At 37.6% G+C, this 24,543-nt stretch overlaps 1 protein-coding gene across 1 annotated transcript in view; it reads right to left on the bottom strand.

Annotated features, from left to right (window-relative positions):
- Positions 1-10,819: 10,819 nt before the first annotated feature.
- The window catches only part of LIN28B (lin-28 RNA binding posttranscriptional regulator B), a 76,783-nt gene continuing 63,059 nt past the window's right edge, over positions 10,820-24,543 (bottom strand). The window contains exon 4 of the mRNA XM_088138860.1: positions 10,820-17,731. Within this exon, the coding sequence (XP_087994986.1) occupies positions 17,359-17,731 (373 nt within the window). The 3' untranslated portion in view covers positions 10,820-17,358. The remainder of the gene's footprint in view (positions 17,732-24,543) is intronic.

Genomic DNA, 24,543 nt, shown 5'->3' with positions numbered 1-24,543 from the left:
TTTTTGGTTTCTTTTAAGAAAAAAGGGTAACTGAATAACGACCACCTAAATAAGCCTCAAATCTGATGATTATAAGAAGCATCTGTTGAATCAAATCAAATCTTTTTATTTCTCGCAATGTTCGTCATAACTCTTTCCAGTTCGTCCTGACCTTTCTATTTCTTGTGAACAGGAGCATTACCCAGCAGATATGAGATGGGAGATGCTGGGAATATTACCAGCGCTAGCCTGTTCCATCAAAATCAGGGCCCACCCTGTTTTAAAACATAGAAAATCCAGCTGTAGCTGTTTTTCTATGTTAGGTAATTGAATCCCCACAGCTCTCTTTTCTGGATTATTGCAAAATCCTGAAATATGTAGTTTATTAATATAATTTAGAAGAACTTTTGGAGCACATACAGAGTTGGTGCATTTATATATCTCTCTCTCTGGGTATCTGCAGATACATCTTTATTAAATCATTCTTAACTATTTTGTGTCTTTTTGATTGGATGTTCTCATCAAGTTCTCAGATCATCTAAGACCAGCCTTTTATTTCTTTTTTCTTTTTTTGCTTTACTGTACTGAAGTCTCTCTAAAGTAAGATCAGCACCTGAGCCCCACCGAGGTTCTGTGTCTCTATATAGCCAAAACGAAAATCTTCAGGTTACTATTTTTCTGTCAGGACAATTGGGGAACTCAGTTACACCGATCACCATGAAGCAGGCACTACATGACCAGTTTTGTCTTATTTGGGATGTGTCAGACATAGGTAGCCCAATGTTATTCTATGGGGTTCAGATTCTCTACCAGGAATTGAACTTGTGGACCTTTGCACTTTAGGTGACCATGAAGAGTGCATTAACTTTAAGAGCTATCCAGGTGTTTGCCAGTTGCAGGAAGGATATATAGAATCTAACAGAATGGTGTGTATACCGTCCCCCTTCCCTTAAGCGGAGACGGCAGAGAATTACAGATGTTATATTATTTCATGCTCCTGTGCATGGGGTTTTACATGACTTCTGCCCTCCCCTCTTGGGGATGGGGATATTTCTCTATTTTTACACAGTGTGTAATTATTATTTCTCTATTTTTACATTTTGTGTGATGTTTTGCTTCCTTGATTTCTGCTGAAAACATTTGTTGAAAAGAATTTTAATTAAAATTGAATTAAAATTAATAAGCATTTTTTTAAATGTCCTATGAGTCCCCCCCCCCCGTTTTTGTGACATTAACATTTATAACTGGGGCTCTGGAAGATGCCCCCAAGAATTGAAGGTGGCACATATGGCCCTAGGTTGTGTCTCTCTCTGCCATAAGGTCCAGCAGACAAGATGACAGCATGAATTCACAGATGTATAAGAGGCCCTCTTAGCTCACAGCTTGTGATCATGTTGAGTTGAATGTCATCCGGTTGTAGTAATTGACTGCACTTCAGTTTCTAATGCTCCTCCTTCATTTCCCCCTTAGAGATTAATCATATACTTAAACCACATCTTGGTTTCCTGTTCAAAGCACTCTTGTGATATGAATTCCCCTTCATCCTCTGTAGTAAAAGAGGATGCAGAATAGACATTTCAGTTATGTATTGACTTAAGAGAAACTATGATTAAGCTATCCACCTATGGTACAAAAGAGCTTTGCCAAGGTTGGCTGTCCATCCAGCTTTCCTTCTCTGCCCTTTCAACAAAAAATGTACAAGAAATACACACATTTGCTGCAGAAATGCCCACTGAATGACCCTTCGACACAGACAAAACCTTTCAGCTGAGCCAGAGCATCTTTATTATGTCTGCAGGATCATCAACAGTGTGTGCATATTTATAATGTACATATACTCAGACAAATATCTTCTAAATCAAACTGCTATCCAGGTGGATTCAGTTTTATAGGGCTGTACATGCTTCAATCATGATTCAGAATTAAGTATTCCCCTTCTTACTTTATCCTCAACACAACCATATACAGTAGGTATATAGTCTTAAGAAATATTGAGTACGTTCACATTTATCACTAAATCAGGATTTTCTAACCATAGTTTGTTGATCAAGCAAAAATCTGAGTCATAATGGCCATATTCACACAACATACTAAGCCAAAACCCATTACAGTTTAGAATTATTTGTTAATCAGACTACTGACAGCTCAACTTTGTTTAATGAGCTTCACAACTGTTGGGGAGTTTAACGTGGTAGGATCTCTGGTCCCAAATAGGTCAGATGAAGTTGTTCCAGTCCAACACTTCTGGATATTCTAAATCTGAAAATAGAGAAGAACTGAAGTTAATTCTGAAGTGACCGAACAGAAGAAACCAAGATAATTACTAACATTTATCTTACCTGGAATTCCATAGTGCTTGCTCACAGTTAAGGTAGTTCTGGATTACCATAACCAAAACCAATATGTAAATCTTCCAAAATTAATCGTATTAAGCTCTAAACAATTGTGGTTAAGTATATAAAAGATTACAGCAATGGAACCCTATGTAAAGGCATCTTAAGTGCTTGTCTGGATCATTTCCTAGACAGAGGTGGGAAAAGAAGAAATCCTTTATTGGTGGTATTCTTGTATGTTTAATGAGCTATTGCAGTGCTTACTGTCTGGGTCATACCTGCCCCTAAGGTAAGCATATTAAACCTGAGCTACAAATAGATAAAAAATCCTTATGCTTAGGGGGAAAAAAAGCCTATTGTACTTGCACTGCAAATAGGCATACCATGTGGTAGCGGGAAAGGCTGGAGATTTCTGTGTCTCTTTGTTGCCATCAAGTGGGCACTCAGAGGTTTGCAGATAGGATAGCCCTAGCTTGGAAAATAATTTCTCCTTAACACTTCTGAACGCCATCCAAAATGGGTTCTAGCCCCACCTATCTTTAAAAAGTATCCTTTTTTTTCTAAAGCCCTTCTAAGGCCCTTTGCCTATAGTATAGGAGTAGATTTGTACAGCTGTACAGTTAATCCTAAATCTGAAGAAAGCAAAATCACCTACAGGTAGTCCTTGTTTAGCGACCACCATTGGGACCAGTAACTTGGTCATTTAGTTAAGTGGTCGCTAAGTGGAACTGTGACTATGCTTACGATCTTCAACTTTGGAGTCCTTGGGGTTCTCTGAGCTTGGCTGTTTTCTTGCAAACATTTCATTACCCGGCTAGGGAACATCTTCATTGCTCATCTTCAACTTTCCTTTGTGTTACAAACTTGCGAAGGTCGTAAATGTGAGAATTGGTTGCAAAGTTACTTTTTTTAAATTAAATTTTATTAAAAGTTTTAAAACGAACATAAAGACTAACACCAACTAATACAAGATAGAACAAAGAAAAAAAGACAGGAAGAAAAAAGCAAAAGCAAAAGTACAGTGAGAAAGAATAAAAAGAAATAGAAAGAGGAAGCTTCCAATTTTCTCTGCAGCAAATTTAAGTATAATTACAAAATTGTCTCTAACTCTATGATTAGAAAAAAAGCTCACTTTTTTCTATTATCCATTTTTTTTCCTAAGCATCAAAACCGCAAGTCATAAGTGCATTTTTTCCATTTCATGCAAAAGGTCTATAAGGGGTTTCCAGTCAGCCATAAATGTAGCTATTGTCTTTTCTGTAATCAAGGATGTTAATTTAGCCATCTCTGCAAGTTCCATCATCTTCATCAACCATTCCTTCATTGTCGGTAGTGCTGAGCCCTTCCACTTTTGAGCATATAATATTCTTGCTGCCGTTGTCATATATAAAAACAAAAATCCATTACTTTTTTCTAGTTGCCTGTCCATTGGTCCCAAAAGAAAAGTCTCTGATTTCAGTTGTACTTTAACCTTTAAAATCTTCTGAATTAATGCATGTATTTGTATCCAATTTTTTTTTTTTTTTGCTTTTTTACATGTCCACCAAACATGATAAAATGTCCCTTCATGTTGTTCATGCAAAGATTCAAAATACCTTTATACATTCTCAACAATTTCTCTGGTGACAAATACCAAAAGTACATCATTTTGTAAAATTCTCTTTAAAGCTAAAGCATAATGTAAATTTCAGTCCTTTCAACCACCTATTTTCCCATTGATCCATTTGTATATTATAGCCAAAATTTTCAGCTCATTTTATCATACATTCTTTCACTTGCAGTTCCTCTGTTTCATATTTCAGCAAACGTTTATACATTTTAGTAATAACATGTTCATCATTAGTATATAATACTATTTCAAACTCAGTCTTACTTTGTTCAAAACCATAAAATCTTTTATCCACTTTAAACCTTTCTGATAATTGTACATAAGAAAACCATTGACAAGAATATCCTTCTGTTGTCAAATCTTCTCTTGATTTCATCTTACAGTCCCCTTGAAAGAATTCTAGTACATCACAACAAGTTAACCATTTATGTTTACTTCTCATTTCTCATCCATAAAATGCTTCTTGTGCTGAAAGCCACAAAGGTGTTTTCAGGCAGAACGCAAAGTTACTTTATATATATATAATATATATATATATACATTTTTATTAAAGATTTTTAAAAAGGTAGATAAAAACTAATACAAACTAATATAAAGTAAGAAAAAGGAAATAAAAAAGAAAGAAATCAAAGAGAAAGTTAAAAGTGCAAGAAAGGGGGGGAAAAGTAAAAGAAAAACAGGAAAGAAAGAAAAAAGATACAAAGAAGTAGCTTCCAATCTTCTTTAGCAGAAGTTATATGTGCAATTATAAATTTACCTCTTACTCTATGGTTACAACATAACTCTCTTCTTTCCATAATCTATTCTGTCTAATAATCAAAACCATTAATCATAAGTTCATTTTTTTTTCTGTTTTACACAAAAATTCCATAAGGGGTTTCCAGTCAGCAATAAATGTAGATTAGTCAATTTAGCCATCTCAGCAAGTTCCATCATCTTCACCAGCTACCCTCCATTGTGGGTAATGCCAAATCTTTCCATCTTTGTGCATACAATAATTTTGCTTCAGTTATCAGGTACAAAAACAAAATTCCATGAATTTTTCCAACTGTTTGTCCATCAATCCCAAAAGAAAAACATCTGGTCTCAATTATATGTTAATCTTTAAAATCCTCTGAATCAGTGTGTGTATTTGAATCCAAAATTTTCTAACTTTTTTTACATGTCCACCAAACACATAACTTTCATCAAAAAAAATCTTTCAAAATAACTATCCCTTTTATCTGTTTTAAACTTTGTTACATCAACTCCTTGTTAAGTTTTTTGGCAAAAGTTTTTAAATCTTTAAAACCTTTTTTTTCCCTTTATTCCTTTGTAATTCAAAAAGAATAATAATTCACCAAATAGAATTTTTATCCTGTCACTCAGAAAATCTCTCTTTAGCTGTAAATTAGTTACATCCAAAAGTGTTTAAGAAATTAGGCTCATGTGAACCTTATGTCCATATAGGCTTGATTGAAATTCCTAGACTCCCAGCCACTCAACTCACGAGCAGACCACAAAAACCTCAGTTCCTGCAATGTCCTCATGATGAGCAGCTGTCCAGAGTGCAAATGGATGTTCTTACAATCTCTCCTTTTTCTGGAGAGACTACACTGGCCGGAATTCATTATTTGGCTGCCAATCTCTACCACAATGCCATTCCTGCTCCTTCGGAGATGTCTAGTTCACCATGAATCCTCTACAAAATTACTTTTCATGACCAACTGCAAATGGTCATTAAATGAGGCAGTCACTAAATGAGGACTACCTGTCTTGTCCTGTCCTGTGGGAAGAATCCTAGAAGTCTACTTGGCTAGTATTCAATAGTATTAATTGTGTTTTTATTTAAAATTGCTTGTAAGCCACTTTGGGAGGATTGTTATCTGAAAAGTCAGATTGCAAATAAATAATACATTTTTAACTTCTAATACATGTAGACCTGAGGATGGTGGATTTGAGGATTGGAAGAGTTGGAGAGCAACAGCAAAGATATTGAAAGTGGAATGTGCTACTGTCTCTTAAAAAGTAAGCTTAGAGTTCAGGGACACCTTATATGAAGTAAGGGAAAGTGAAATTACGATCTGCATCAAGGAGAGTGAAAGCAGCAAGGATGGCATGGCATTAAATGGAAGCCAATGAAACACTTGAAACACTCAGGCTTCATTGCAGTTTAAGATGTAATGCTTTACATTAGGGGAGCAGAGAAGCGTCCATCTCAAAGTTACCTCATTTCACTAGCTTCAAAGCCATCCCATCATCCTAGGCTATATTGACTACTTCAGTTTTTCTGCATGGAAGGGAAAATGCTAGGTACCTATTAGCCCTGGGTTCCCATACTGAACTAAGCCAAATGAGATTGGATTGGATTGGATTGGATTTAGCAAGCTGCATGATCCCAACAATTACAGTGTGTATTGTTCAGTGTTATGAAAGATCCTGGCCACTTTGGCTTGTTAATGAAACCATGGCTAAAAGCAATCACAAGTGAATGGGTGAAGCAGGGACTGTCTTTGCATGCATTTTGCAAAGTGGGCTTTTGGTTTAATTTTTTAGGTATTTAATCATTTCTATCTCATTGCTATTGGAAAAGGCTGGCATCCAAGTGAGTCACAAGACAGGTGCTATCCACAGATCAGGTTGTCACCCAATGTTTCAACCTAAAGTTACTTCATTGGCATTTTTCACAGCCTAGTGAGATTCTGTCAGGGAGTGGAACTGAGCAGCCATAAATGAAGTCATTGACTCTGAGTCAGCTCATAAAACCATAAATCAATCTGCAGCTCTTCATCAATACTGCAAGGGGCTAGGCAAACACAGCAGCCCATCAATCAGAGTCCAGGAGTTTGGACTCAGACGTTGGTCAAGTCCAGCTCTGAGGCCAAGAAGTTACATTATGGGAAGGCTATCACTTGAAATTGTTCTCACAGGGGATGAGCCCGCAGAGGCATCTTAGTTATACCATAATTTAAAGGAGGGAAGATATGCACTACCTTGAATATTCCCATGCCTTGTTTGAGGACAGCCCCTGTGCCTACTTCTGAGGTGTCTATCTTCACTGGGAAATCTTGTGAAAATCTGGACTCTTGAGGACCGGTGCTAGGCATAGAGCTTGCTTCAAACTCTGAAAAGCCCTCTCACACTCCTTGGACTGACCATATGACTTTCATGGGTTTAGTCTTCTTAGTAAGATCAGTTAAGGGATATACTTTATTTGGCTGGTGATTTGTTTTCACTGATTTTTTTTTTTAACAGCAGAAGGACTTCCCTGTGCTTTTCCCCCCAAAACTGAAATGGAGCTGCTTTTTCCAGCTATAGCCTGTTTCCCCTCAAAATCAGCATTTAGTGGTTCTTTAAAAACACGATCACACACAGTTGCAGAAAAGGCCAAAGAGATTTTAAGCTGTGTTATAAGATCCAACAGCTTCCAAGTCTCAAGAAGTCCTAGTCCTTCACAGTCTCCGCTCTTTTATGTAAAAGTTATGCTTTATCTCTGACCTATGCAATTTCCTGTATTTTTCTTCTATTTTATGAGTTTGTGATTTTAAAGTGCTGTTTTGCTAGGGTGTAAGCATTTGAAAGAATGGATAAAATCGTTCTACTTTATTCTCAGTATGCAAGATGTCATCTGGAGCACTACGTTCCGTTTTCGGATGACATTCTGGCTAGGAATTTTTGGAATTGCAATTCAAAAATGTCTGGAGGGTACAAGGTAGGAAATGCTGATGCAGGTAAAATGAAAAATATTTAGATGTTGACAATCTTGATGATCATACTATGGAAAAAAAGTATTATTAGGAAGAGATTGAAGGAGTGGGAACTAACTGGCAGAAGGGATCTAAAGCTTTATTGCACAGAAGGCTAAAATCTTTTTCTTTTCTGCCCCCAAGAATCCAAGTTATACCATAATTTAAAGGATGGAAGATTTCAGCCGAACATTAAGAGAAATACTTGGATGGGTCTTTCAGGCTAGATGTTTTCAAGTAAAGATTTTCTTGCCAAGGATTTAGAAAAGAAATATGAGAAATTAATAATGCAATATTAATTTGCATTATTGTACGCAAAAACTTAGAAAAGCAATGAAATGCCTACAGTGGAAGACTGGATTATAAAATTAACTGAACATGCAGAAATGGTGAAGCTGACCAGTTTGGTCAGAGAAAAAATGAAGACTGGAAACCTTATATAGACAGAAGAAAAAAATGAATGGATAATTTCAGGATTTGGGGATTACAAAGGGACAAAGAGATTATGGAAAAGTTTACAGTGATAATTACTCAGTAGAAAGAATGGCGGAAGGGATAACTGTATGTTTCCACCCCCCTTTTTAATTTCTTTTTTCTCTATTTCTTATTTTCTATCTTTGTTCTTGTTTGTTTTGTATGTTACTATACTGAGAAATTCTAATAATACATATCATATATAAAAGACTCTATTGCCAACTAATAGAGATGCTTCTGGTTTAGATTTCATACATTAAGCAGGTTAGGCTAGAACGCCAACAAGATCCCAATCAAATGGATGAATTGAGATGACAGCATAGCAGAATTGTTTGCATATAGCCACTTCATGACATTTTAAGAAAGATGGAATGCTTGTTAATTTACAAATTGTAACAAAGCACATTCTTGATGAACTCAACAAATAGGTTATTCCTGGGCAGGAGATATGTTCCTTGTTTCGTTTAGTCAAATATACTGTATTGGGCTACCCATAAAAATTACTCCAGAACTGCAGCTAATATATAATAAGCCAATTATTTGGTACTGGTTTGGTTTGCTCCTAATTCAAGGTGATTATTTGAGCAGTATAATCTATAATGCAGGCTTGCTGAATTTGTGGCTGTCCAGATATTGCTGAACTGCACCTGATAGGGACCAGTCTGAGTCTTCAGACTCAGAAACTGAAGAGCTTGACCAGACAGATTTTCAGTCTGGGTTAAGAAATAATAGAAGAAGGTGCATCAGTGGAAGAGGTCCTTGAGGAGCAGGCTGAGTTGGCTGAACCAGAGGCTAAGTTAGGCAAGGACCTGAACCCAGCAACATAACCCCAAATTAAGAAGGAAAGAACAAAGATATTTAAGCCATCTGAGAAAAGGAGCATGAGTCAGCAAATTAGTTAAGCTGGTAGTCAGGGCCTTAAAAAAGAACTAGCACCTGACAATGTTCCACTGCCTTCTTGAAATTTTGTCAATATGGCTGAAACCTTGGATTGGAAACTGACTCTTTTTGGATTCTCCCTGAACTCGTGATTTGTCTCTTTGGATTCTGCAAAAAGAAGCTCTTGTGCCTACATTTTCTGTGCTTTTGATGGGAAGGTTAAAGACTGCAACATGCATTTGTGTTACTTCTGTTCAAGAGTTATAACTGCAATAAACGCCTTGAGTTTGTAGCAGAAGCTGTATGTGTGTTTAACTGGTAGTGCAGAACATCACGCCTCCACTCTGGACTGGTTGGCTGAGGGGCTGACAGCTGCATTTCACCTCTGGAAGGTGCACAGATTTGCCAGCTAGGACATAGGCAGGATAGATGAAAGACCATCTTCTTCTGTGTGAACTCAACAGTAAGTTAGTTTCCTTAATCAACAGCATATCGCATGTCCCATCAAGAGAAGATGATTTCCGTTGCAGCTGCTTAATCTTAAGGGAAATAAAGGTAGCTCTATCCATGAGGGTTAGAAGTCCAGTAAAACCTGGGCTGTTTGGCTGAGCTTTTAGTGGATTTTAATATGTTTGCTGCTTTTATTCTCTTGTGATTTCACAGCAGTTCTAATCTTTTAAAAGAACTGGCCTTCCTGGACAGAAAAGCAGTAAATGGGTATACCAATAAATACTGTAACTGCATCTAAGAGACCAACATGCTTAAAGAAAAGTTGAATAGGCTCACAACTCCTTGCTTTACTAACAAAATGAACGAACCATTAGATACATAAGACATCTGTTTCTCTGCTACCCTAGGACATCTAAGTTACACCTTATGTTTAAATAGAGAAGATTTCAAGTGAACATTAAGAAAAATATTTTGATAGCACTCTCTTGCATGAAGGCTAAGACTAATTTTTGTAGGAAACTGGGTCTCAGATTTTACTAAGAGCACCCATGGAAATTGAATTGTTTTCTAGGGAAAAGGGCAGCACACCATCCTTTAGATGTGGACTTTATCTTGGGGCAGCTGGTGGTTTGGGGCCCACCATAATACCTTCACGAAACACCTCTGCTTCATGAGCTACACTGGCTTCCTGGACGTTTTCAGATTATCACCTCAGATTATTAGCTCTCCATGCACAGAGCCTGGATACTTGAGGGACTGCCTCTTTCCAATGATTTCCACCCATCCCACAACATTTGGCAGGGTGAGCATGTTCCAGGCCCCTTCTGGGGACCTAGGAGGTATCCTTTCTCCCTCCTGGTGCCTGTCCCATGGAAGAGCCTCCTCCCTGAAGTTTGGATGGCCTCGAACCTGTTGGCCTTTTGAAAGTCTTAAAATCCGGTTCTTCCCTCAGCCTTAGGACCAGAATGTTAATGGAGCCCAGTTTGTGTTTTACCCCTTGGTGAATGAGATGCTTTACCTGGCATCATTTACTGCTTTTTCTATTGTTTCTATATGAATCTTTCTCTTTTTATACTTCTTAGCTGCCCAGATTTACTGGATTAAGATGGATGGCCATATAAACAATTTCCCCCCCTCTTGGCATCTTGTAATTTATTTAATTCCTAACAACAAAAGTTTTATGTAAGCAGCATATTCACGTATAAAGCAGTAAGGCTCTCTAGCTTATTTTTCTTGTATCCATCCCTGGTGGAAATGAGGACCGTAATCCCTTTGAATTTCTCTTTGCTTACAGTGTTATGAGCACAACATACAAGGATGAGAAAAATGATTATAATAAATGATGAAACAGGATTGTGGATACTGCAAATTTATTGAAAATATTAAAAGGGTGAGCATGGTACTCAATTTCAAACATGAAGAATTCAAGCCAATGAACAATTTGGAAATGAGACAGAAATTATTCAGGGCTGTGCCCAAATAATATTTTGATGTTACATGCAGCACCATCTTTCCCACCCAGCATACGCTTAACAAACTCTCAGAAACTGTTGGTAAATGCCAATGTTATATGTTTTATTTTTCATCACATAATCCTTTTAAACCTTGGCCACAATTGTATGATTGATAGAAATAAACATTCGGCAATAGGCATTAAATGAAAATATAAAATACAGGATATGTAGAAAGACGATCAGTGCTTCATCCCAACAAGACAGAGACAGTAAACATGTGGAAACATGACCTTTCCCAACCCCCTCTTTTAAACGACCCCAAAATTCAAGTGACTTGTTTTTATTATATGTAAACAACTTAATGAATTAAAAATGGACCATGAGGTAATCTATATTCTATAGAGGACAGCTTTAAAAACACTAGATAAAAAGACAATATTCAAGACACATAGATATCGGTGTTCACTTTGGTCTCTGGTTATTTAATTCATTTACTAGAGTAATATACAAATTCAAGTCAATCTGGTAATACTTGTCAGCCATTTTGTTAAAAAGTAGGAAACTGAAAGAGGTAGTCATTATTAGAATGTGTTTTTTTCCCCTTAATTTGCCACTGTAGGTTAGCCATAGTTAAGAGCAAATGTCCTAACACTTCTAATATTCAGCTTCATTCTCGGTTTCTTGTGCTGGATGGAACACTGCACCTTCAAGTGAGCAAGCTGCATGCTTGGGAAAGTAGCTTTAAGCTTACTTCCTTAGATATAAATATTTAGTCAGGAACTATTGATTTTGGAAAGGGTCCTTATATTAATACACCCTTAAAACACCTGCCTGTCAGGCCCTCTTACCCCCGAAGTTCCTCATCCACAGTCTGGGTGCGGCAGTGCTAGGGGTGTGATCCATCTGCATCGAAGGACTGGATTTGGATTGACCCATCACCTATGGCATTTTCAACTTCTTTGGCCTGGCGCAGGGCATTGTGTAAAATTGCTGAAGCTCCCTCTGCCAGCATCTTGTTGCTAACCGGCCATAATGGCAGAGTAACACTACTAGCCTATCTTCAAAAGGCTGCTGATATAAAACAGAACAAGGTACATTTAACAAGTCTTTAAAAGTGAGCAAAGACAAACTAATCAAATCTCATTAAAGATATCTAGCAAAATTAAATCCTGTGCATCCGCACACATTTTCCCAATGACGTTCATATCCATCATAACAAAAGGGGAAGAAAAACACACACATATATTCTTTTTGATAAACATTTCTTACAGATAAATTAATTTAAATTAGCTTTAAGACTTAATGAGATCTTTCCACATTCTTTATATTTTTTCATACAAAGGTCACCAGGCCTATAACACTTTTATGGGTCTCTATCCACAAAATTACATAGAGGAAGTAACTTTGCGGTAGTACTAAGACAAATTAAGATTTTTTTAAATTGAGTAGCCTGTATTTAGCAAAAGCATCACATCTTTAGAGCTAATTTTAGTGCTCAAACAGCACCTTAGTAATTGTCCTGTTATCTTTTCCCTCTCAGAATTTTTTTTAAAAAAGATGCTATTCAAGTGTGCCCAGCCCCTACTGATTTTGCTATATGATCCAACATGAGATCAGGTCTGGAGCACGAGGGGCTCAATTCTAGGGCAGAGAGACAAGGAAAACATTTGTGCAAGTGAGAATCCCATTGCAATTCATATGACAGACTTGCTGTTTCAAGTTTTGGCTTAGTGACACTAGAAAGTTTAAAAGGTTTCATAAAGCAGGATGCCAACAAGAGCTCAGGATGCTGTTGAAGGTGACAGTATATAGATTCCTGAACAAGGTGATTTAAAATATTTAAATTTTGCAGCAAGTTGTAAATCTTAGATTTAAAGATATTGGCATCTTTCATCCAACTGTGAATTGTGCTCATGAATTTTTTTTTTTTTTTTGCTTTTTTATTTAGCCACGTAACCTTCACAGAGGTAAATGTTGGCCTACTGGGCTATTATGTCTTTACTCTGGGGGTTAAAAAGTGCAAGCTGGTATTTGCATGCAAACAGTTAGCATTTCTTTAGCAGTGCCCACAGTGGGTGGGGCCAAATACTTAGGGCTTTATGTGTGTGTTTTGGGGGGGAGCAGGTTAAAGAGCAAAACAAATGCCTTAAAGCTTCCAGATCCTTAAACCAAAACTGGTAAAGCTGACAGAAGTTGTGGCTTGTGCAGTTACACAGGAGGGGGAGAAAGTAGGGCTGCTCCCAGTAGCTCAGCATGTTTTGCCTTTGGCTGCAACCTTTGCCATCACTCAAGAGCAAAGAGATGGGAGGAGAGCCTGCTCCAGGCGCTCCTCCTGTGGACCCTCATTGCTCGCCTTCCTCTATCTTGATGGGAGTCTCTGTGCACAGATCATGCTTCCCTTCTCACATGATGGATAGGTTGGGAGGGCCAGGAATGGCATCAGCCCACTCCTGCACTCAGTGGGATTGCTACTGGAATGTATTAAATCAGTGTCCTTGTTCAGACACCACAGGAGGCTGTAGTCTAAGTGCTGCTTACCAGTTGGAATTGGATCCTGTTTTGTAAGCTATGTTTAAACCTGGTTCAGATGACATTGGGAACTATAACTTCACAAATCACAGTATTTTCCTTGTATCTGGGTCTGCAAACGGAGGAAAGAAGGGGAGTGAAGGACGCCTGCCGAAACCCAAAGCTTTTGGGGAAACTGATGAGCCATTTCTGCACTGAGATGGTTTGCCTGATTTGGGTTATGGAGTTATTTAGGCCAGTCAAAAACCCAGAGCTGGGGAGCTAATTCTTGCTGGACCTGCCCATTATCAAAGCAATGAAGCCCAGGAGTGCATTATTTTGGAACAATATGGTTTTCTTATGTCCCTTATAAACTGGCAAACATAGTGCTCTAGCTGAAATGGGGTAAACATAGCATCGCTCTCAACAGGAGCCTGCTAGGTTCTTACATGGTTGCTTGTTATTTACTTTCAGCAGATAATTACATCTTATTAACAGGAAGCAAGGGAAAAAAAAGTATGCAGTTCTCTTGCCATCCAGGAATAATGAGTTAATTAGTTAATTCCCACATTAGTTTTTTCTTAGAGGGAAAAAAAAAAGTTCCTTTGCAGGTGGAACCGCTGTGTCAACAGCACCTCTTTCTCTGTCAGACCGGTGGAAAAACAAAGTTAAATTTCTAGAGAGACTCTCGCATTGTTTCAAACAGATGCATCATTTTCAAAACTAAATATAATTGTAATGTTTCTATGTTCCACGAGCAATTTTTTTTTTAAAGTAGAGGTATGTACCATAGAATCAAAAGCCACGTTTAAGGCCAGAGCAACACACAGATGTTGCTTATGTGGTAAGTATGAGGTAGTTGTTTGCTGTAAACAGAAATAATTATATTCTTCCCTATATAAACAATGTGGCTTAGAAATTCAGGAGTGGGAAGAAACTGGCTTGCCCACAACCCTGAAGGTCAGCCATGCTTGTGATGTCAAGTCATACATGTTCACTTCAGTACATGGGAAAATATTATGCAAAAAGTTGATATCTGAGTCATAAGAAACTCATTAGTAAACAGAGGTAGTTACTATCATTAGCACATAATATGTATATAATAGCACAGTACATAGCAGTATAAAAGCATTTTTGGTTTGTTCTGAACAAGCAAGCAATCTGTAAAAGAAAAGAAAAATAATAATTACATGGCATTTTCCCTGAGTAAGGTTCTTTGTCCTGAGAAGGATATTTTGCAATAGTGACCATCCTCCAATATATAAAAATAAAATGTAAACTTTTAATAATAAGATAGGTCTGCTAGGCTCTCTTAGCAATTCAGTCTGTGGCTGCTGGAATTACTTATTTCACCAAAGAATTTAGGTTTGGAATTTTAAAGTAGCTAGACAGGGAATGGCCAGTTTTCAAATCCACCATTTCCACCTTACTCTTTACATAAAGGTCAATGAACTTTGGCTTATACTTTCAAAGTGACCTTACCCTTGACATTGTTGCTGTTTTATAACCCAGTTATTATACCTGCTAGAAGATTAGGCAATGCCACTTCGATTTGTCTACATAACTTAAATAAGTTTACAATCCTTACATAAGGCAAGGAAGTAGTTCTCTATACATACATCACATTCAGTATCGTCAAAAAAAAAAACCAAAAAAAAAACCAAAAACCAAAAACCAAAACACCCCACTTTGCATTGTAGCACACTGAAAACTTCAGTCTAAACTGCTGAGATTCTTTTTCCCTCAAACACTGTCATGGAGTTCAAGCAACGTTCCATCATCAGAGTTGGGCCTCCCTTTCAGGCCACTGAGCCATGCACATTTCCTGGAAGAAGGTAGGGCAGCGATGGCAGCAGTACGAGCAATACCACCCAGAAAGGGCTTTCTCTGCATAATTCCTGGACAGGGAATAAAGTCCTCTCAGATTGACCAGAAGCCTACCAAAACAAGCCCTGATGTTCTCAATGACATCATGGAAGAAACCATGCTCTGAAGATTTGGTTCAAACTATGTTATGAAATCATATCTTCTCTTCCTCTTTCGTTTGCCAAAGAAATAGGGAAAAGTGTTTCTTCAAAACGAATTTTAAAAGAAAGAAGCCATGGTCCACAGGACTTAACTAACACCCAGCTCAGATTTCCTTTGAAGGTTTCAACAGCAGCTGCTGCTCTTTAGCAGCAAACAGTTCTAGGACTGCATGTAGTGGTTTTAGCCATGCCTAAATGATGATCTGGGTTTACAAGCATCAGAATAAATCAAGTGGTTTTACTCTACTCAAAAGTTCATACTAGGAAGGGCCGCCCATAATAAATATGCACAATGCTTATCTCCCCAAAATTTGTGAAATGGGTAAGAAATTGGCCCTAGCTTGTTCGTGGGAGAGTATAACAGTTGTGACAGTTTGATCCTGATCAAATAATATATGGTCAGTAGATTGGCTTTCTAATCTTCATTTATAAAATCAGTCCCTCAAATTCCAAGCACTTGGGCAACTCCACAGGCTTTTAAATAATTCAGCACGTATACTGACTGGAGTTACTATTATGTTATCTTATAGCAATTAAATAAGTTTAAGACTGCAATACACTAATTCTTCTTGAACTTAAGGCCACTGAGATCTTATACCCATGCACAGGATTGTACTGTAAATATCAAATATTGATCTTTGGGAAATTAAAAGGCCAAGACCCATTTCTCGGAAATGCCTGTAGAAATCTATCCACTGATACGGCCCCTGAGTTGGAAGATGCTACTGCTGCCATGGCCACCGCCTTCATAATCCTCAAGATTTGCACAGGATAGAGTGAGTCCAAATGGCATCTCAATATCACTTTAAACAATTATTTTAACACCTACATTGTCCCTTACAATCACCTAACCTGTATATAAGCCATATTGAGTTGATACAGTATTTCGGATACCGGCACAGGAAATAACACATTCATTGTCTAAGAGAGGGAGAAGAGGGGGAAGTGCCTTTAATTCTTTAAAACTTTGTGGCAATTCTGAGGCATCTTTAAATCAAGGCATTCCCCTTTCAAGGTAAGGAGTTAAAACAAATACCTTCCCCCCTTTGCCTTCTCAATGACAGCAATTACAACTACCCTGAACCTTACAGGGATGTCTTGATCTATTCAGTACCGTGATCATGGTGACTCTAAGTAGTAAAACATTATTTAAATTATGGTTACAATTCATTCCCTCCCTTTCTTTCTCTTCTATAATTAAGAAAGGCAACATATTAAAGAAAAACTTCGTTCAAAACTCAAACTATTATTTTCCCATGAATCATGTGTTCTAAGAAACATAGTATTTAATGTATACATTCAGGGAATGGACTAGTCTGGACATCAAAATACAAGATGGTTTATTGTGGCAGGAATGAGTTTCAGCGCACCGTGGGCATATGTGCTGCTTCCCAGTCATTGCATTCCCTTGAATGGCTGCAAAGAAATCAGAAATAGCCACTTCCTTTTCTTTTGTTACTTAGAATTAAAAAACGCTACCCTGTGCTTAGTCTTAACTATGGTTTGTTCAAAAAGCTGTCATAACTCATGGTTTAAAACTGGCTTGTTTCAAACAAACCATTGTCAACATTAACCGCAGAGAATTCAAGCAGATATGGAAGTGCAGTCTTCTGTAACTCCATAGGGCTGCTCTGGAAAAGAAGGGAAGAAGAACATATGCCCAAGGATAATTTAGGCTAATTCTAAAAATGACACAAGATCCTGATGCCCAAACAGCTTAGAAACCCACTAGCTGTTAAACTCATCTGAAATTTGCTTGGAGTGACTGGTCTGCTTTGGTTTTTTGTTTTCAAAAGACCCCTGGTCCTCAACAGTAGTTAAAATTTGAGGTTTGCTGCAGGATAATACATGAGATTATTCTCCTTGTGCTTGAATGAGGTAGACATCCCAAGAGGTAATGAAAGGTGGTGACAAAGCTCTTTAAGTCTTTTTCCTTTTCTGAACCGATGGCCCCTTCCGGCTTTGTTCTTCAGGTGATGGAGAGAACTTACTTGAAGCAGCTTCTTGAGGTGACTTGCCTGAATGCTGTAAGACATCTGGCCTTACTTCCTGAGAATAGGATGGAGAAGTGTAGCCATAGGCCCCTCCTCCTCCTTCCCTCAGGAAGGCTGATGTGGAGGGCTGGCACTCGGCTTCGTATCTTCCCTGGTAACTCATGGGCTGCTGTGGAACAGTTTTAAGTGGGCAGTTTGCCACCATGTGCATGATGCTCTGGCAGTAATGGCACTTTTTTGGCTGTGGAGGTAGAATACATTCCTTAGCATGATGATCGAAGCCACCGCAATTGTAGCATCTGCAAAACACAAATAGGTTGATATACCCTTAATTAAAGAGGCTTACAAGAGAAATGTTTGACCCTCAACTTTAAAAAATAGCAAGGGGCCAAGGGAAACAAATACCATCAAATTTGGGATTGTTATACTACATGATGTTTTTCTAACAGCTTTTTGGAAAGCTGCTTTCTAATATTCCAGGGTTTCTCAAAGTCGTCGACAAGACCAACGACTTCATGATAACCAAGAAGCTTTAGCAAAGTGTCTCACCTAGGCTGATAATTAATGTCTTCTGTTCAGCGTTGTTAGAAAGGAGAGTGTCATTTTCTTGCTTTCGAGGTATATGCAAAAGGAAAAGAAGCAGCACAATGGAGCTTCTTCACTGTTTCTAAATGGCCATCAAAAGCAATTGGTAAAGATTTAATACCTATTAATTAATTTAATACCTTTAATACCTTTAGGCCTAGAAATTGACTGTAATCAGCCTGACAAGCATCCATCTACATAACTTTAGTCTATACATTTATATCAACAGTGTCAGTTATTGGAGATTTGCACATTCTCTCATGTCTACTTCAGTCCACGAATAGCAAGATAACAGCATAATATTGACTGAAGAAATGACAGAAGCTTCCTTAAAACATGGACAATGGTCAATTTATGCTGCGATTCTACTCAGAACATTCAATAAAGCTGTGAGATATAGAATATGCAAAAAATCCTGGATATGATGCACAATGGTTAGTACTGATATCTAGAAATATTGGAAAGTTATTGGTGATTATTATTAATTGCACTGCTTCTCGAAAGAGTCATGAAAGATAACCATGGCAAGAAAGGGGGGAAAAAAATCAAAGCAGATGCAGCAATAGGTATTTAGTTGTAATTGTCACTGCTGAGCTATTTCACAGAAATAAAAAAAAATTGTAAGAATAAGAACAACCTGTAAGCAAAAGTTAAGGAGCTCAACAGCTTACAGCTGCCATTTCTTGGATTTTGAAATAACCTGAAGTTCACAGAATTATCTGTGGTTCCTACTAAGTAAATGGCAAATGAAAAAAGACAGGCTTCTTGATGTGGGAAGATACCTGAAGATACCTTGGACAGGAAAGTAATCTCAGGTCAAAACATTATCTTGTTTCAAAGGCAGACTGACTGTATAGTTCCTTGCCCTTCTGCAGATGATTGCCACCAGAAATGCTATTCTGAAGGACACAGATTATTTATACCTGTGGTTCAAAAGTTCTCATAAGGAAGCAGAAGCTCCACTGTGGAGCTGCATTTTTTTTTACTAGAGGACAAAAGTTTGTAAACCCTTTGAAGAATCTCTTAATCAAGGGATTTTAAAAAATCCTGAATATCCTTTGATATGCTCGCGCTAGCTGAAATGGTGGCTAGATATACCTTGCTGGAGGACTGGGCAAATTCTTCTTCTTTAATGAGAAAAGAAATTGAAGTATATGTTTGAAGTATATGTGTTGAAGTTTCACAAGTCTCAAAATATGAAGTAAACGCAGTGAAATGGGACCATGTAGGACTTTCTGGTTGAGAGATGTCTTCTGCTTCAGAGACCTCACAGTTCTCTATACTTTATCCTCTATTATAAGATTGGGCTGTGCTAGCCATGCTGTGAGACAGCAGGAGTCAAGATCTGGATGTTGACATTCTTGTGACGAGGCTGTGCAACAACGGAAGTCACAGGTTACTGCCTACAGTTACATAGAGAAGAATAGTGAAACACTGCAGTCTGACCTATCATGGTGCTGTCTGGGTTCAGGATAGTTAGTGTAGGACTTTAATTATGAACTGTGCATTGCTGGGGGTAAGGAAGTCCTAGAGGTGATAATCTGTCCAATAGTGCAGGGATGTGTATCTTTAACTGGATCATGGTCTGCTCTGCTACAAAAACCCAGACATTAAATCTTATGAAAGATTGTAAACAGGTGAGAAAAAAAGAAAGAAGACCGAGAAGAAGCTCATGGAAGTTTGAAGAACCAGTCCTAATTGTGTGACTGCGATGGTAGATGTAAGGAGGAGTAAGGAGATGACCGCTTGATATAGACAAAAAGAGTGGAGCTTTTGGTTATGTTATATCTCAACTATCATGATAAGGAATTCTGTGCAGGAGTATAACCCACACATGTAATGCTCAAAACAAACAAACAAAAATCACATAGAAAAAAAGATAATGTACTTCTGATAAATAATTGTTTTGTGTGATTTAAATGATTTTGTCTTTGCCTGTTTCAGAGCAGCCCACTAGAGGGCAGCAACCATCTGATCATTCCCCTCATCCTTGAAGTGCTTTAAACTGTCATTTTAAAATGTATTGTCCGAGAGGAAAGCCAGGTCATTTTAACAATTTTAAAGATGAAAGAAGGTATACTGATGTAAGATCACATTTTTAAGAAATACGCTTATATATCTCAAAATATGTAATTCCAAACTAAAAACACTTTCTACAATAGATTGGAATTAAAATACCAGCCTCATATTATTCATGTTGCTGTAAAATCTTCAAAGGTTCCTGAGCAAATACTTCTGAAACAATGGGAGCTTCCCAAAGAACAGCACTAATTCACACCTCCCATTCATTTCAAGGGAGCTTGCAGATCAGACTTGTATTCTATAATCAAAGAGCATTACACAAGTACCTTTTAGAAGTTATAAAACTAATGGGGAAGAAACTAACTACATTTTCACATAAGCAAGAAATAGAAACAAGAGATATAAAATCTTATTTCTCACCCAAACCTGGCCCTGTAAGAATCTACTCACTTTTTTTTAGACTGAATATTAGGTGAGGTTTTGGTCTGGTTGCTCTTTATGGTTACAAGAAAGGATTCCCTCCACCCACCCAGATTTGTTTTTCTTCTGGGTTTTGAAACCTGTAGTCCCTTCCCACTCTTCTCTGGAATGTGCTTTTCACAAAGGCCTGTACTTTTTGGTTTTGAATCATTCACTTTGGTTTATTTCTTCTTCAGTCCCATTTTGGCAGAAGAACTTGAATGGATTAAAACCATTCTACCTAGGTCCAGCCGAAAATTCTCAATGGGAGAGTAGGTTGCTCCCTATGAATGTATGTTGCAACTATGGATGGCTGCTTCACCCTCACTTTGCCTTACAAGGACCCCCGAAATTCATGTCTGATGGGTGCCCTCCCATCTGAGGTATGGTGAGCAGCTCTCCAGAAATAGGCTTTTTCTGTGGGAGGCCTTTGATTTTAGACTTCCCTGCCCAGTGAGGTACGCCTAGTGCCATTTTTAATATCACTGAAACTAGACAGTAGTGTGTTAGATAGTATACAAGTATGGAATATAAAGTTAATCACAGAACTAGGAAATATTTCTATAACCCAGAAGCACCCTATGGGTCTAAAAGGAGCCCGATGATCAGGTCTGGATCAACACATTTTTGTTATTCTCTTCAAAGGGGGCCTGGTTATCAGCTGGTTAGAACACAAGTTTAGTGCTATTCCAAAGCAGTGCTACCCTGGAATTGTACAACTCCACAGTTGGACAAACCCTTGTCCAAAAGGAGATTTTGAATATGTTCATGAAAACCCTTGTGTCAAACCAGAGCAAATTTTGATAGACAAATTCAAACTGGTTTCCTCTCCAAGTCTTGGTTCCATCCCACATTAAGGAAAATGAATGATGGGTATTTTCCCAACAGCTGGGTGGGTAAGCCAGGGGATCTAACAATCTCTACCTTCTATAGAAGGTCAGCATCATTTGCTTGCATTGCACCTGTGGCTGAAAAAGCAAATTTTGCACCAGTAGGGTTTCCTGCCAGCAAAAGGACTGGTGAATAACATTTTACTTTAGCCACAAAGCCTATGATTACATGATTACATGACATCAAGTCATTGTTGACTCTTAGTGACCACATAGATAGACTTTCTCCATGACACTCTGACCCTAACCTGGTCCTTCAGGTCTTCCAACAGTGCACCCATTGCCACTGAAACTGAGTCCATCTACCTTGCTGCTGGTTGTCCTCTTTGTCTCTTTCCTTCCACCTTTCCCAGCATTGGAGCCTTTTCCAAAGAGCTAAGTCTTTACATAATGTGTCCAAAGTATCATAGGCAACAATAATACTTAACTAGTATATCCGCTAATTTTCTCACTCACTTCAGCTGTTTGTCTGACTACCAAGCAATCACATGATCCTTGTTACTTTGGCTTTCTACCTCTCTGTTCACCTAAAAACATCCCTTTTGATTAGGCTGACTAAAACAAGATGAAGTTAAGACAATTTAAGTAAAGAATGCTGTTTTGCTGTGCTTCTTGATGGGAGAAAATAAAAACCAGCTTGTAATATTACCTTCATTAAAAAATGAAATCTATGCAACAGGAGGGAGAAATCCATAAGTTCCAGTACAAAAACAAACAAAACAAAGTTAGCATTGTTCTGGCAATGAATTTAATTGAGGCCAGCTCCTTTTCGTTAGGCCCACATGCAGGCAGAAGCACAGTATTCCTCCACATCCTTTCTTTAAGAGTGTTGAAGTAGGCTAAAGGGCTTCATCAGCAGACTAATCAGCAGCCATAGACAATCCATCTCATCAGTCACTGGGGTGGGCACTCCATCACCCATTCAGTGAACTATTTCACCTTCCCAACTGACCAAAAGCAAGCTAGCCAAAGGGGCCTCCTCATTTTTGTAGATATAGATGGGTATGTATTAGTCATCCCTCCATCTACTTATGCACTGTTTGGAAAGAAACATACTTTCTAGTTTCATTTGAGAATCTGATTCTCCTTTTCACTTCTACATAGGAAATGCTGTGGTTAAGGTTTGGTGCCTCTAGTTTATTACCGAGCAAGCAGACTTGTGGCTGGTGCATTCCATTACACTCTTCATGTGCCTATCTGTAAACATTTAGACTTTATGGATTTACAATCTTAATTCAGATCTCCTGAGTTTTGTTTATACAAGTCTTATCAATCATGCAGTTCTATCCAATCACACCCATTCTGAAACACTTTGCCTCTCAGTGCATCCTAAAAAGCAGAGAACTGTTTGTAGACACAAGTCCTATAACAAAGTACCATCATGAAGGTGAAGATATGAATTCAAACTGGAAAATTAAAGGATTCAAAGCACCAGAGTGTTTAGCTGAGTTAATTTGTTGTAACACACTTAACACTCAGTATGACTTTTGATATGCTTTAGAAATATGTTCTAGGCACGCCAAAGTTATTTTTGCTCTTTAAAAACCTTAATGCTGTGGCAGAGCACTTGAATAGGTATTTTATGACTGATAAAGTGAAACAGGAGAAGACCTTTCCTCTGACTGTCTTCCAGAAAAAAATATGCTACAAAAAAGATGGTTAAGATACAAGATTCCACCAAATATTCTGTAAGAAAGAAAAGAAACCCTTCTGATGTAGAATGACATCAGATGATGGATACATTTCAGACGATTTTTTTGTCAGAAAGCAAACAAGCTAAACTGCCTTACATTAAAACTTGCTTTAATACAGTAAATTATTTGTCATCTTGTACGCAAGCTGTGCTCAAAATAAAAAAGCTCACTTTTCAAACTGTACCTTTTGTATACACACACATACACAAAGGATGCTGGCTTTTCCCCCTCCTAGCATGAAGATAATTTTAGTTCTGGATTCTACACTACCTTGGCCTACATTTTTCAGTGGAAAGGACTTTTTACATAGTTGGCTTTAAGTAACAACTAAGCAAGCACAATTGTCATTTTCATGTTGGGCTCTAATATGATTTGGACTATTAATCCATAACCAGTGTTATCATTTGAAGGAATGTTTGTAATTCTGTATTTCCAGAAAAGCTTTTTGAAATTATCTCCCCTGACAAATATGTAGAGAACTTAGAAGTAATTGCATGTGTTTCAGAGGTATATTTCTCCTCTTTTACAGCAAATAGTTCCCCAAACAGCATGTAGGAGAATCACCAATAAAAAAAGTTCCTCAGTCTCTCTTACTGGCAAATGAGTTCTAAAAGCTCTCAGGGATGAGTCTCTATGAGGAGTTCAAATACTTCAAATGTTCTAAAAAAAATCTGGGGAGGAACAAATTAAAAAAGGAAGCCATAGTCTTATGCGTGCATTCAGCACTGAGTATATGAAAAGTATATTTGACATCAAACAACTCATTTCTAAAAACGATCTCTAATTCTACCATAGTTAGTGACAGAACAGTCGAATTTAACAATGTTAAATTAACAAATTAACCTTAAAGAGACTACACTATCTGTATAGTCAATAGTCTATTGTACTGTCTGTCTACACCTAATTTGACATTTCCTCCTGCCATTAAAATGATGTTATAGTTTTTCTGTAGCTAAAGGCTGGCTATTATTTTTTATTTTCATACAATGCTTCTTAAATCCAGAGATCTCATATACAATTTCTAAATGCATTATGGAAAAATCTCTCCTCTATTAAAGTTAATGTTTCGCCTTAAAAACAGTGGTTGAGGAAGGGGAGGTAGAACAAGAGCACAAATTGTTGTGTATCCAGATTTAAGCTGCTTCTTCATCTTGCCCCTTTTTCATAAAGTCATGTTAAATACTTGTGGAATAAAGGAAGGCTTTAAAAAAAGATTTAAGAAGATAAATATGTTTCACTAATAAACACAACTTTGTTCTTTAAAAAGAATCAAGGGGTTAAAAAGGAAGAAACTAGCAACACACTGCCTGTTTGTAGCTACTGGGGATTATAATGATACTTGTGTTTTCTTAATAACAAACTTAAATCTGTTTTAAGAATCATAGTGGTAAAATGGTATGGGAAAGAAAAACAACTACATTTTCTCCCATTTTCTTAGCAAATACAGTTTGCAGCATTTTA

Source organism: Python bivittatus, unplaced genomic scaffold (genome assembly GCF_059951505.1).
Source record: "Python bivittatus isolate LINGU-HERP-01145 unplaced genomic scaffold, Pbiv_v1 ctg000020_np1212, whole genome shotgun sequence".
NCBI classification, from domain to species: domain Eukaryota; kingdom Metazoa; phylum Chordata; class Lepidosauria; order Squamata; family Pythonidae; genus Python; species Python bivittatus.
This window is presented reverse-complemented; position numbering and strand designations above follow the sequence as displayed.